The sequence below is a fragment of the Mastigoproctus giganteus genome, chromosome 12, assembly GCF_048544385.1.
Source record: "Mastigoproctus giganteus isolate SK-2022 chromosome 12, ASM4854438v1, whole genome shotgun sequence".
NCBI lineage: Eukaryota > Metazoa > Arthropoda > Arachnida > Uropygi > Thelyphonidae > Mastigoproctus > Mastigoproctus giganteus.
In genome coordinates, this window is record NC_143586.1 from 88,974,028 (window position 1) to 88,990,057 (window position 16,030).

Sequence of the window (16,030 nt, forward strand, 5' to 3'; positions counted from 1 at the left end):
CAGGGTATTTCAGAGACTGCTGGAAGTCACTGCAGTACAAGTAAACATGGGTTGTGTTAGGGTAGCTAAGAATAGGAACAGTTGCATGTATACTTGTGTACACACAAATGCTAGGAGTTTGGTAAATAAATTTTATGAATTTGAGGTATTGCTCAAAACATCAAAGGCAGATATTCTTTGGATATCAGAGACGTGGTGTCACACAGCAATGCAGAATATAAGGAATAAGGAATGCAGAACTGGAATTTGGGGAGTACAATTTGTATAGGAACGGAGGAGGGGTTATGCTATTAGTTAAAAAACACATAAAGTCCAAGGAAGTGAAGCCAGTTGACATTGCTGGACAGTGCAGTGTCGAGTCAGTTTGGTGTGACATAAGCATTGGGAGATCAATATTGAGAGTAGGAGTGTGTTATAGGCCTAATGACTGTGATGAGTATAATAAGAAACTGTACAAGAAAATAGAGTGGGCCAGTAAATCAAAGAGTCTTATAATGGGGGATTTTAATTTCCCAGATATTGACTGGAATTTGTGAGTTGGTCACTTACACACTAGCAAGGCTTTTGTGGATTTAGCGGATGATTGTTTTCTACATCAGCATGTTCGGGAGGCAATTAGAGGGAGTAATACTCTTCATCTGATTATCTGTAGTGATTCACCATGCATTAAGAATCTGCAGATAAAGGAACCACTAGGTGGCAGTGATCACAGTGTGCTGAAGTGGGATTTACTCAAAGAGGTAACTACCATCAGAGGTAGAGGGAAGGGTTTTTGCTTTCGTAAAGGTGACTACGGTTTTCTGAGACAGTATTTAAATTCTATACAGTGGGACCAACTGATGCTGTTACCAACAGCAAATTCAAAATGAGAAGCATTCAAAGAATTAATCTTGGAAGCTACTAGGCTTTACATACCAACTAAGAAATATTGTTCAAGGTTTAGGCCTAAATGGATGTCAGATGAACTAATGAAACATATGGCATAGAAGAAAAATGCACGCGATACATATAAATTAATGGGTGACATGGAAGCTTATGTTAGATGTAAGCTGGTCTGTAACCAAGTCACAAAGGAGATTAGGCAGGCAAAGACAGATTATGCGAAATCTTTGGCAAAGGATGCAAAGAAAAACAGCAAAGAGTTCTTTACCTATGTAAACTTTAGAAGGAAAGGGTTGAGTCAGATTGGTCCATTGGATATTGATCGTTCAACTGTTGATGATCCTGCTCAGGTGGCAAACAAACTAAATGAGTATTTTGCCTCTACATTCACATTATTTGGGGAATAATGTGAATTATTTAGGGAGGGAAATGCCACAGGTGAATTGAACTCTGGCAGTGAGCTAGATGATTTTGTAATAACTGAGAGGAAAGTGGAGGAGAAATTGTTGAAGATCAACATAAAAAAGGCACTCCGGGTGGATGGGATCTACCAGTTATATTAAAGGAGGCAGCAAAGGAAGTAAGCAAACCTTAACCATAATTATGCGAGCTTCTTTGGACTCAGGGGAGGTACCCATGGACTGGAGATGTGCAAATGTGACCACAATTCACAAAGGAGGATCAAAGGGCGACACAAGTAATTATAGACCTGTTAGTTTAACTTCTGTTCCAGGAAAATTAATGGAGGCACTGGTAAAAGAAGCACTGCAGGATCATCTAGACAAGACTTCAGTTATAGCTCGGACAGCATGGTTAAGGGAAAGTCTTGCCTGACCAATTTGATTGGATACTATGATGTGGTCACAAAGGAACTGGATGCAGGGAATAACTTTAATATTTTATATTTGGATCATTGTTCGTACTATTCTTGGCCAACCAGCATACGACATGGTCGTGAGACTACAGAAAGATTTTATCTTCATAGCCCGTAGTAGACAACACCTGAGGTTTGCGCATAGGTGCAAAGCTAACGAGATTATACCGAAAGGGTTTCGCTACAAACAACCGTTTTCTAATGAGCGCATGAGACGTGCCTGTCGGAACTTCGGCCTCAAAACCCTACGTATATGGATCGGCTGCCTCCATCATGACATACAACGTGCTTCAGCGAGCAAGGCAACCCTACTAGCCGACCTTAAGACTCTGATTCCCGATCCCGTTTACACCGATGTGGTCAACACTTTATGTCACCAGGCCATCAGAGAATCAGATCTTTATTGTACCCGACAGAAACGTAAGTTTTGTAATTTGATTAATGAATCCCGTCAATTGCGCAGCCAATGTAATACCCCTCTCACTAATTCCACGGACTTCGTATTGAACCTAAGCAGCAAACAGTTATCTGCGGACCAAATAAACTTATTGACTCTTGGCATGACGTTTGCCGTTCTTCCTAAGCACCCGCCGATCACCGACATCGCCTTAGGTGTGGAAGCCAGCTTATCACGCCTCCCAGAAGATGTAGCCAACACAATCCGCTTGAAGACTGCAGCAGTTCTACACCGTGCTCGCCCCGTCTCTTCTAACCTCAACCGTACACAGTTCTCTGCCCTCAAGGCATTGAAACAGGATTCGTCCATCGTCATTCTACCGGCAGACAAAGGCCGCCGTACGGTTGTAATGGATCACACTGATTACACGGCGAAAGCGCTACTACTTTTACGGGATACTACCGTATACAAACCCCTGACCATCAACCCCAACAGAGTTTTAGAACGATGGGAATCAGAGGTGAATATCCTCGTCAACAGTTGGCTGAAACAAGGGAAGATCACACAGTCAACCCGTAATCACCTCCGTGCTTCCGGATGTCAGATCCCACGGTTTTACGGCCTACCGAAAGTGCACAAAGAACAAAGAAAACACACCACTGAGACCAATTGTATCCTACTGTGGATCACCGACTTACGAGCTGTCTAAATTTGTCTCGAGACTTCTTTCTCCTCTGGTTGGCAAGACCACCCACACCGTTTCCAACAGTGTTGAATTCATAAAGAGGATTCGCACTGTATCCATCTCTCAGAATCAAGTTATGGCATCGTTCGACGTCATATCGCTCTTTACCTCCATCCCTGTGGAACTTGCCATTTCTTGTGCAAAACAACTCTTGGACAATGATAGAACCCTCAACGAAAGAACTGGTCTCACACCCGATGACATTTCCACCGCCCTCAGACTGTGCTTAACAGGGGGTGCGATCATATTTAATGACTCAGTCTACCAGCAGATACATGGCACGGCCATGGGTTCCCCGGTCAGCTCAGTCACAGCAAACATCGTGATGGAGGAGTTAGAGGGACGTGCGTTTGCACACGCACCTGATCACATCGCCTTTTGGTGTCGCTATGTTGACGATGTGTTCGTGGTCATCCCTAGAGACTCAGGTCAGCGACTTCTATCATACCTCAACTCACTATCGCCCTTCATAAAATTCACGATTGAGCTGGAGTCGAACAACTCTTTACCATACTTAGACACACTTGTCCGACGTGAAGGCACATACCTGAGGACTACAGTTTATCGTAAGCCCATGTGTGCTGGCCAGTTTACCAACTTCCGGTCAGCACACACGCGAGGCCACCTCCTCTCCACGGCCCGAACCTTGCTTACTTGCGCCTGGACACACTCCAGCTCCGCTGATGAAAGACGCAAAGAGGTCACTAGGGTCAAAGTAGACCTTACGAGGTGTGGCTACCCCATTGACGTCCTCGACAGGTGTGATCTACAGACACGTGACATCGTGACGACCAGCTACAACACCAACAGTGACGAGCCATCCACAAGGGCATTCATCCCATACTACCCCAACCTGTCACAACAGATCGGTAGAATCCTGAGAACGCACAGAATAAAGTGCATCCAGCTCCCAGGCAGGAAACTGCGTTCTTTCATTTCCAACGTGAAAACACCTGTCCCCACCCTTCTGCAGAGCGGTTTGGTCTACCGCATCTCTTGCCGTGACTGCACTAGCTGCTACTTTGGAGAGACTGGACGTCGACTCGAGAAACGTCTCTCGGAGCACAAAAGAGCGATCCGTTTAGCGGATATAGAACACTCAGCTATCGCCGAACATGTCTGGACAACCCACCACGACATCGACCCACACCGCGATGTCGTGGTGGTAGACAGATCCCACCATTACCCAAAGCGTACCTGGTTGGAATCGTTAAATATAAAATCTTCGGATAAATCCTTGAACAGGAACAGTGGTTGCCAAGTCAACCCGATCACAGAGTCAGTAGTTCTGTCATTGGACAAACGCTGGCCACGTCATCATGCGTCACAGCCACAGACGTCAACAAACAATTAAACCTCGTGTCTCACGCACCTGGCAGTGCACATCTTCATTCCAACTGCCATTCATGTATTTTAATTCTGATGAAGGCTACCATATAGCCGAAAGCTCATATATTTCTGCTTTATTTGTACGCTCTGTGTTTAAGCTACAATAAAATTCCTCAATGAATCCAGAGCGCGTAGGCCTGTTTCGTTATGGATCATAGAAAGGCTTTTGATACTGTTGCACATGGAAGACTGCTGAACAAATTGGAGCAGTGTGGCATTGGAGGCAAATTGCTGCTGTGGATAAAGGGATGGTTGAGTTGGAGAAGACAGAGAGTGGTAATCAGTGGACATTGCTCGTCGTGGACTAATGTTATTAGCGGAGTCCCTCAGGGTTCAGTGTTGGGTCCATTGTTGTTTTCTATATTTATAAGTGATATTGATGATTGTATATCAAGCTTAATGTCCAAGTTTGCAGGTGATATGAAGGTTGGCAGGGTTGTTAAGGATACTAATGACAGTACGCTTCTGCAACAGGATCTAGAAAAGTTGAGCAGAAGGGCTGAGAGGCGGCAAATGAAGTTTAACATTAACAAATGTAAAGTACTACGTATGGGAAGCAGTAACGTATCAACTCTGTGGTACTACACTGACAGTGGTAGAGAACAAAAAGGACCTTGGGGTAATTGTGCAGGCAGATATAAAGTTTTCTGTGCAGTGCAGACGATCTGAAAGAGTAGCTTGTGGTGTCTTGTCAATGATATACAGGAATTTTTCTAGCAGGGGTAAGGAGTTGATTATCCCCTTGTATAAGGTCAAGCCACACCTTGAGTACTTTATACAGGTCTGGAGGCCTCATTTCAAGAAGGATGTATTGCTGTTGGAATGAGTATAGAGAAGGGCAACAAGATTAGTGAATGGAACAAAGGGTTGCTCTTATGAAGAAAGGCTTAAGTTTTGCAAATTTCAGTGTCTGGAGACTAGGCACCCACGAGGTGATCTGATTGAGGTGTATAAAGCCTTGAATGCCATGAGCATGCTCAATGCTGATGGGATTCTTCCTCTTGCTCAGAATAATCACCTGAGAGGGCATAAATTGAAATTGAGGAAAGACTGATGTAGCAGAGATGTGCGGAAGTTTGCCTTTAACCAGCGGGTAGTTGGTTGGTGGAACAGACTCCCATCCTTTGTTGTGGAAGTTATAGCCTAAATAAATTTTAGTCTGGGTTGGACAGGTATTTGGAAAGAATGTAGTGGTGAAATGGAAGAAGTTTTTTTTGGCTGATGCTGCATAAACTTGCTTTCTTGTGTCATGTGCCTCTACTAATGCTAATCTTATCTGTAACCTCTTCATATGATTCATCTTTTTCAAATCCGTCGAAGCCTTTTACATGCCGTGGGCATATTTTCTTCCAAAAGTCTCTTAACATAAAATTTTTCTCACTATCTACTGCAGACAATGCCTTAGAAAATGTGCATAAATAGTATGCTTTTAAATTCGAAATAACACCCTGATCCATAGGTTGGACGAGTGAAGTTGGGTTTAGCGGTAGAAATATGACTCTCACGTTTGGATTAAAATCATCTAGTTGAAAAGGATATCCAGGAGCATTATCTAATAGAAGCAAAATCTTGAAAGGTATGCAGTGGTCTTTACAATATTTTTCAATCTCGGGAATGAAGCATCATTTAAACCAATCCTCAAAGAGTGATATTGTTATACATGCTCTCTGGTTCGATTGGAAATGCACGAGGATTTCCAGAATGGTACACAAGCAGTGGTATTAATCTGCTCCAACTGCATTAGCCCCAAGCAAGTGCGTGGCCCTATCTTTTGAAGCCTTAAAACCTAACATTTTTTTCCAATACTGAGCAGTCTTAACATTAAAAATTTGCTGCGTTGAATAGCTGCCTTCATCAGTTATGTTTTCCAATATCACAAAATTTCTCTGTATCTGCAGAATCAGCACTGGAGACTTCACCACATACTTTAATGTTTTAGAAACCAGCGCGATGCTTGCACCTGTTGAACCACCCGTTGCTTGCCACGAACTTGCTTGGTTTTCACTGTACTTATCCTTAATATTTTCATGAGTACTTCTTGCTTTTGCTTGAATGGCCATTGGACTCAAGGGCACTTGTTTCTGAATCTGATTTTCCATCCATGTTATTAATAGCTGTTCCATCTGAACACTGTTTTGTGAGCACCGTTGATCTTAAGGGCGTTGATCCTTTGACGTATTCTTTTATGCACACACTGTCCTTTAAAATAGTATTCACTGTTGAAGCAGCAAGACCTAATTCCCTTGCAATAGATGACAAACTTTGTCCTGCTTTGTACTTCTTAATTAATCATCTTCATTTCTAAATCAATTTTGTTTCATTTCCTTGCACTACCACCACTTGCACTTTCTGTTGGTCCCTTTCCTTTCATTATTGCAATACGTAAATAGGAATGAAGAGAAGTTTCTGAAAATTTGTTTTTTATGTGATTGAAGATTTCAGTGAAGGGGAACTCATTTCACCATAATACAGTAACATAATAATCCCCTGAATTCCAGTTATCGGGATTATCGCAAATGCAATAAGATCGAGTTTACTACCTGTTTGTAATAGATTGTGCTAACAGAAAAGCCCAATAAACCGGAAAGTGCAAATTGTTTTTATGCTGGTGAAATCCAGAAATGTGCTTTAGAAAAATATCACAAAGTCATTCAAAATTGATTCTTATAACAGGAATGTGTGATAACGATGAAAGGGTAGTGCAATTTCCATATAAATATGACCTTTTAGAGAGATAAATAGTTTAGTAATATAGCAAAATTTTCAACTTCCAAGGACTTGGAACGAATTACAAAAAAAAAAAAAAAAAAAACTATGTTATTGTGGTAATGGTAAGTTATTATGTAGCTATTAAATTTTCATCTCTCTAAAACAATTTGCACTTTCCGGTTTATTTGGGCTTTTCTGTTAGCACAATCTATTATAAATGGGTAGTAAACTCTTATGTTATTGCATTTGCGATAAACCGATAACTGGAATAATAACTACATAATAACTTACCAATATGTTATTGGGTTCACACTACGATATTTTCAATGATACCTCCATTTATCCCTACAGATGCAAAATACGTTTCCATATTTTTTTCAATTTGCATCGTCCAGCAAAAACTTATGTAAAGTTGAATTTGGTAAGTCGAGGAGTTCCTGTATATACGTTGAGCTGTATGCTCTTCCGGCAGCAAAAATGAAACTCGGTGGTCTTTGCTATTATATGTGAGAAACTGAAAAATATTTTACATATCTTATGTATTTTGTATAAGAAATAAACTATTCCAATACTATGCATCATGATGAATATTTATTGTGGTGCATAGTAAGAATAGTTTATTTTTTGATGGATATCAGATGTGAATAAAATGTGTAATTTAAAGATATGATTAAATCTTTAAAAAGAATTGTGAATTTTTTTTTTTTCTAAATCCTCCATTGCAAAAGTATTTTTTCCTCTCTGACATATGTTTGTTATCATTTCTCTGAGATTGAGCAAGTACATGCAGACCTTGAAGATGCACAGCACCTACATTGGTAAATCATGTGTTTTTTATTTAGACTGGAAGTCTAAAACAAAGGTGGAACTGATATTCAGGTAACACTTGAGTCAAGTGGACCAAATTTCATTGACGTCCAGTCATTCTGCAAGAACCAAATTCTCTACTTGCTCCTTCACATGGTGGGACTGTTTGTAATTTTCAGTATAACCTCCATGTGCAAGTCCTGAGATATGGCACCTAGTATACTGGAGGTGACCACATGCCCAGTTCTGAACCAATATAAGCCTGGGTCGAGGTGTATCATCCACACCACATGGAAGAATGCAGCCCCTCTGTGTTACCAGACAATACTGGGTGGTAGATGGCTGTCATCAACCTGTGCAATACCACCAGTTTGCTTATTGGAGGTTTGAAGTGGTGGAACCCATGTTTAGTCTCCAGAGCTAAGTTCTGGTCAACTCTCCCCCCATCTCTTCCATCATACAATATGATTTATATCTTTTTGAGGTTATAATGGGCATCGTGGTGAGATCCAATCCTTAAATTTTAAAGGTACAGCTCTAAAAGAGTGGTCACAGGGCACTAGATAGACTACTGGAATGAACCAATTGATAACGCTCTAGGAGGCTACCACACCAGCTAGTGTATAGTCTTGCTATCTGTACTCTGCCAGATAATGACTGGAAGCAGTATGAGTAGTGTGTATGTGGAAGGCATTGTTGAGGCCACAGTATGTCAGGGAGCTGAGTTTATCCTCCCTTTTCTTTGTTACCATTGTACAGAGTGTACCGATCTTAAGTTAAAATTTGGTGCATTGCGAGAACAATTTGAGTCACTCAAAAAAAACAGGTGCTTGCCCTTGAGAATAATATAACTGGGAGCTCGTCAGGAACTCGAGAATAATAACTTACCAAGTGATGCACTACCGATTCGGGCCCCAGAACAGAATAACCAAGTGTAAACTACTCTGTTTCAAAAGGACTTAGTTCGATTAGGGAAATGGGAAATATTTTTTGTAATAAGAATAGGTGGACTAGAACCAGTGTATGTCTGCCAGAAACAACAATTAATGATGTCACGAACATCATTAATGATTGTCAGATTTTAGGGGGATAAAGGTAATATTATTATTCATGTGGGGGACTAATGATATTAAACATACACGATCTGATAATTTGTTAGACAAATATAGGACCATGCTTAAAAAATGCCTCAAGTTAGGTCACAATGTCTATGTGTCTAATTCTGTCCAAACATGATAGGAAGGATCATATGCTGAAAGCCTTGCAGATTAACTCAAAACTTGAAGGATTCTGCATTGCTTTTGGGAAGGAAATTTTTATCAGCTTGGCTGGAACTTGTAGGTAGAGGAATCTGTTTTGTAGAGTCGGGATACATTTGAATAAAGGTGGTGCAAGGGTTTTTGTCAGTATTATTGAGGATACCTTAAGGTTCTCAGGGAACAAGGTTAATATAGATACATGTTTATCTGATAATATTGGTCAAAGTAATGCTTGTAAATACCTCAAGAATTCTTGTTTGTTACTGCAACAGATCATATTAGAAGAGATGTTCTGAGGTCAGAAACATTTCAAATGAGTGGGTAACCGATGATAGCGAAGCAAGCTTAAATAACTTCAAGGAGTGTGTCAGGGTAGTTAACATACAAGAACACAAAGTCTGAATTATCTATATAGTAATGTCAGAAGTGTTGTCAATAAAATGAGTGAATTCGAACTGCTGGTTAGGACAAGGTAATGCTGACATAATAGGGCTTACGGAAACGTGGTGCCACCCAGAGATAGGGATGACGAGTTTCAGTATGGTATGTATAATGTATTTAGGAAGGGATAGGGCAGATAAAAGGGGTGATGGGGCCATGCTTCTTATTAAAAGCAGCCTGAGTGCGACGAAAGCTTTCCCAAATTCAAAGGTTTCACATGCTAGTATAGAACCTGTATGGTGTAAGATAGTTGGAAGCAAAGTTATAATGAGAGTGGGAGTAATGTACAGGCCAGCTGATTGTGAAGATTATGACGAGAGCCTTTATATGCAGATGGAATGGGCAAGTAAGCATGAATGTCTTATTATGGATGATTTTAATTTGCCTCTGATGGCAAATCTAATGGAGCAAATGGGAAGGAAACTCCACATGGGGGGACAAAATTTTTAAATCAACTAGATGATTGTTATTTGTATCAACATGTCAGGGAAAGTACTAGGAAAAAGGAATATTCGGCTAAGGTAAAGAAAGCCAGCACGAAAACGACAAGAAATGTCGGATAACTACTACACGGAAAATTAGTTTCCCGACATGGCACTCTAGCGCTGCTCGCTCGGTAAACAGACGGTAGGTGTTATTGGTCTGGAGCAGAAATCGAGAAGGATATATTGATTGACAGGTAGGCATGGCAAACAATGAAATGATTGGTGGTGGGTGCGACTATGACAAGCTACAGAGCATATTATTGAACAAGAAATAAAAATACAGTCATAAAAAAATTTATTTTTTTTTATGACTGTGATTCTAAAGGAAAAAGGTTAGGTTATCCCCTCCACTTCAGGAGGGGTTCATGCTCCATGGGATTCAAGTCGAGGTAACCTGTCCTTTTTTCACCATTACGAAATAATGGTGAAAAAAGGTTAGGGCATATGCGATTAGGGAAGTTACCATTAGTGCTACTAAAGTAGTACTAAACTGATGTTATCGTGTGCTTTGTTCACGCACCAATCAGCACATCATTTGCCACGCCTACTTGTCAATCAATATATCGTTCTCGACTTTGCTCCAGATCGATAACACCTACTGTCTGTTTACCAAGTGAGCAGCGCTAGAGTGCCATATCGGGAAACTAATTTTCCGTGTAAGTTATCCGATGTTTCTCGTCGTTCTCTGTGTTGGCTTTCTTTACCTTCACCGAATATTCTAGACTTCATCATCACCCATGAACCAGATGACATAATAGGGCTGACAGTACAGGAACCAGTAGCAGGAAGTGATCAGGAGTTCTACCTTGGACAGTGTAGGAATGGATTATAATTTCAGAAAAGGAAATTATGATGTCTTAAGGTGCTACATGGCCTCTATTAACTGAGTAGATATTGTACAAAAAGCAAATAAAATTGAATTATGATATACCTTTAAAATATTAATCAGGGAAGCCTTGAATACATATATATATACAATTAAAAGATATTCTACGAGGAGGATTCCAAGTTGGATGAATAATGAAGTTGCCAGATTACTTGAGCAGAAAAAAGACAGCATGGAAAAGTTAGAGGGCAATAAAAAGTACTGAAGCCTATAACAGCTACAAATTGATCTGTAATAGTGCCACAGAAATGGTTAGGCTGGCAAAGAGTGGGGATAAGAAATTCTTGATGTACATAAATGCAAGAAAAAAAAGAGGACAAACCAGATCTGACCCTTATGTAATGGACTTGGGATAGTATTTGATACCCCAGCTGATGTTGCAGATGGACTCAACAGTTACTTTGCATCAATATTTACAGAAGAAAAACCCTTTATGTCAAAGAGAAATTATGGGAGTGAAGTTGAAAAATATGTAATTAATGATATTGAAATTTCACAAGTATTTAATGAAAAAGCTTTTGAGTCTACAGGCGAGTAAGGCTCCCGGGGTTGATGGCATATACCCTATAATTTTAAGGGAGGTGGCGAGTGAGTGGGTTGAACCATTGAGGATAACTTTCTGAGTGTCACTGGACTCACTAGTGATTCTGTTAGATTGGAAAACTGCAATGTATCTCCAATACATAAGGGCAGTTCTAAGAGTGAAGTGGGAAATTACGGACCAGCCAATTTAACTTCAGTAATAGGGAAAATCATGGAGACAATGATCAAGGGTGGAATTTAGGATCATTTAGATAGTAATGGAATTCTGAAGGATACTCATCATGGTTTTGTAAAGGGAAAATCATGTTTAACAAATCTGGTTAGCTATTTTGACAGGGTCACTCATGAGCTGGATTTAGGAAATAATTTTGACATTGTTTATTTGGATTTCAGCAAAGCATTTGACTCAGTTCCACATGAGCACTTACTTTATAAGCTGGAACAAGTTGGAATCACAGGAAAAATCCTTAGATGGATAGCAGGATGGCTTCAGGGCAAGAGGCAGAGGGTTGTGATAAATAGTTATTCCTCAGATTCAGTTGATATAAGAAGGGGGGCATTCCCCAAGGATCAGTATTAGGACCACTATTGTTTTTGATTTTCATAAATGACATCGATGAAGGGATAGATGGCATGATGTCTAAATTTGCAGATGATGTAAAGATTGGTAGAGTAGTTAATGATCACTGCTAAGCAGAGCTTCTTCAGAGCGACCTAAATAGACTTCAGGAATGGTCAGAAAAATGGCAGGTCTGCTTTAATCCAGCAAAGTGAAAGGTATTACACCTGGGGAACAATAACCCCAAAATAACTTTTACAATTTTTTTTTTTTTTTTTTATGTAAACCCCAAACACGAAAGGTATCAAAACCTATAGTACTTAGTACCGTGCATGGGTTGAAGGAGAAGTATGGGGGGAAGGGGATGCCAGAAACTTTGCTCTAGAGACTAAACATGGGTTTCACCACTTCAAGCCTCTAATAAGCAAAGTGGTGGTATTTCACCGGTTGATGAAAGTCATCTTCCACCTACAATTTTGGCGTAGTTGATCTAAAGCCAGTAGTGGAGGAAAGGGACTTGGGTGTTACGATACAGTCAGACATATAGTTCTCCGAGCATTGTAGACAGGTTACAAGGAATGCCCATGGTGTCCTATCGATGATTTATCGAACATTTGCTAGTAGAGAAGAAGACATCATAATCCCTGTGGATTATGATATTGTAACTCATATTGTAATTAAAATGGCTACAATATGAGTGTTAAAGTACATTTCTTGCACTCTCATCTCAACTATTTCATAGAAAATGTAGATAGTTTAAGTGAAGAGTGGGTAGAAGGATTCCATCAGGATGTAAAAGAAATGGAAAAAAAGGTACCAAGGGACATGGAATGTCAATATGATGGCTGACTACTGCTGTATTCTGAAAAGAGGAATAGCCACTGAAACTAGCTGCCTGAGGAAGACAAAAAGGTTTGTTTATATATATACTTTTATTGGTATTTTTTATATAAAAATACCCTATTTGTAAAATCTGTAAAAATACAAAATAAATAAGGTGCACCTCCTGATATTTTTGTTTTTTTTTTATTTGTAAAAAATTCTGTATACAGAAAATTTCAAGTAACTATCAAAATTTTCTTAAAATGCAGGATGGTGTTATGCAGGATTATGGTTATATTCCTATAAACTTTTACAATACAAAATTTCTAAAATAGTAACAACCCCATTCAGAATCCTAATCCTTGTAGAAACCTTTGTACACATGTTACTATTTTTATTTTTTTGGTTTATCTCTTTTTCTGTTTGTTGATTTGTGCTCTGAGACTGCTTAGTGGCTCTTGTTGGCTATTGGATCATAAGGACATTTATATTCCCATAGTATCTCAAACTAATAATTATTAACATAATTATTATTTACATTACAAAATGCAATTTTTCTAACACTTGCCAACTGGAGTGATAGATAACATTGACACAAACAAACAAGAGACAAACAGTTATGTTGAGATAATAATCTTTGCATAAACTTATGGACATAGTTACAGACAGTTGAAAATGACAGTTATCAGGATTGTGGCACTTTGGTTAAAAACACAGTAATACTTCTTGAAAGGAAGTGCACTTTTAGTGGTTAGTTTGTTAGCCCCATATTGATGGTGTGGCAAGTGATAATCTGTGTCATTACTGATTTTTTTTTAAGTGAATGGTTTTCCTTTAGCCCATTTTTAGTAAAAGAATCTAAGCTGTATTCTGAGTGAATTTTTGCTTCTTCTGGTCTTCATACTTCTTAACCCAGAAGCAGTAGTGCTCTGTCATAACACACCCAGTAGTGTAGGATCTAAGAGGTCCACCTGTTTCTTTTTTTTTTTATTTAAAAACTTTTTTTTTTTATTTAAAAACTTTTTTTTTTTAAATTCTGCTTGTTTTATACCAGTGCTTGACCTATTCCTGTTGAAGAGATATTTATTAAGTGTAATTATTTTAATGAAAATTTAGTGTTCTGTTTTTTAAATTTTTTTTTTGAAAAATCAAAAATTTTTATTGATTCTTTTTGTAAGGATAAACTGTAAACATGAAACTACTAGTCACTTCCATATTGAATGAGAATGCACATATTTTATTTAATAGCTTTGTGTAAACAAAACATCACTTCCAAAAGTTCTCATGTAAAACTATGTATAATTAGGAAACTAGATAGAGGAAGAGCCTCTAATCTCGAAATGTGGATTAACCAGATATTTTTTAAGTGGCCCTGTGAGACTCTGTGCCACAGCTGCCATGGTTTTTTTTTTTTTTTAACATTACTGAATTTATGGTCAGAATTAATTTAATTTTATGAAATTGACAGGTAAAAAATAATTGCTTAATTGCTGAGGTGGTTGTCTGGAAATAACTACCAGCTTTAAAAAATACATAAGCAGTGTTCTAGTTTTATTATAAATTGCTTTCTAGCAATAAAAAATTCAGAATTAATAGTGAATGAATGAATTCTTGTTTACATAATTGATTATTTTTATTTTCAGATGTTTTGCTCAACAATAGACTTTTCAAAGTTGATGAGGAGTTTACTTTTTTAGTTGGTGAATCAGTTACAATAAGTGTCACAATTTACAATATGTCTGGTATGTAAATATATTTTTTCTTATTTACAGTTTAGTTCCATGCACTCCTATTAAATGCCTTTTATCTGTTTTCTTTTTTTTTTTTTTAATGTTATGATACCACTTGAGAGCAGCAGTTCTCAAGTGGTATCTTACAAAGAGACAAGAGATATGTCACCCAAGATCTGTAACAACTTCCTAAGTAATATAGCCACTCGCTGACTTACGTAAGTCGGAATTTCCCTAAAGGCTTATGCTGCGCTCGCAATTATGCACACTGAATTTGATTGAAGAAAAAACAGAAATGTTCAGTGAACAAGTAAATAGAATTATTATTCAATTTTTTTATTTCATGCACAGGAAAAATTACAAAAGTGTGCATTTACAAAAATTTTACTTTAACATTGTGGAAACTAGTGTGATGCTTGAACCTATTAAGCCACTTGTTGCTTGAACCTATTAAGCCACTTGTTGCTTGCCACAAACTTGCCTTGGGGTTTGCCATACTCATCCTTAATATCTTCATAAATACTCCTTGCTTTTGCGTGAATGACTATTAGACTCGGGCACTTACTTCCGAATATGATTTTCCATCCATATTATTAATAGCTTTTCCATCTTCGATATAGCACCTCAATGCTGTTTTGTGATTGCTGTTGATGCTTTGAAGCTTTGATCCTTTAACATGTTCTTTTATATATTCACTGCCCTTTAAAATAGTATTCACTGTTGAAGCAGCGAGGCCTAATTCCCATGCAGTAGATGACATACTTTGTCCTGCTTCTTACTTCTTAATCATTTTCATCTTCATTTATAAATCAATTTTGTTTAGTTTCCTAGCACTGCTACCACTTGCACTTTCCATTGGTCGCTTTCCCTTCATCATTATAATAAGTAAATAGGATTGAAGATTTCAGTGAAGGGGAAGCACATTTCACATTAATAACCTAAAAAACCCACCCAATTCCAGTTATCAGTATTATCACAAATGCAATATGATCGAGTTTACTACCCTTTTATAATAGATTTCACTAACAGAAAAGCCCAATAAACGGCCCAATAAAAGGGGTGATGGGGCCATGCTTCTTATTAAAAGCAGCCTGAGTGCGACGAAAGCTTTCCCAAATTCAAAGGTTTCACATGCTAGTATAGAACCTGTATGGTGTGAGATAGTTGGAAGCAAAGTTATAATGAGAGTGGGAGTAATGTACAGGCCAGCTGATTGTGAAGATTATGATGAGAGCCTTTATATGCAGATGGAATGGGCAAGTAAGCATGAATGTCTTATTATGGATGATTTTAATTTGCCTCTGATGGCAAATCTAATGGAGCAAATTGTTTTTATTGTTTTATGGTCGCAACCTCCAGAAATGTGCTTTAGAAAAATATCAAAATTGATTCTTATAACAGAACGTATGATAACGATGAAAGTGTAGTGCATTCTCTGTCTGGACTGTGTAGCTCTTCCTCTCAGCCAATAGTAGCATTTGTAAACGTGTTGGCTGTGTGTT

General features: G+C 38.6%; 1 protein-coding gene across 1 annotated transcript in view; it reads left to right on the forward strand.

Annotated features, from left to right (window-relative positions):
* The window catches only part of brun (trafficking protein particle complex subunit brun), a 379,016-nt gene that overhangs the window by 325,415 nt on the left and 37,571 nt on the right, over positions 1-16,030 (forward strand). The window contains exon 23 of the mRNA XM_090385832.1: positions 14,442-14,540. Within this exon, the coding sequence (XP_090241958.1) occupies positions 14,442-14,540 (99 nt within the window). The remainder of the gene's footprint in view (positions 1-14,441; positions 14,541-16,030) is intronic.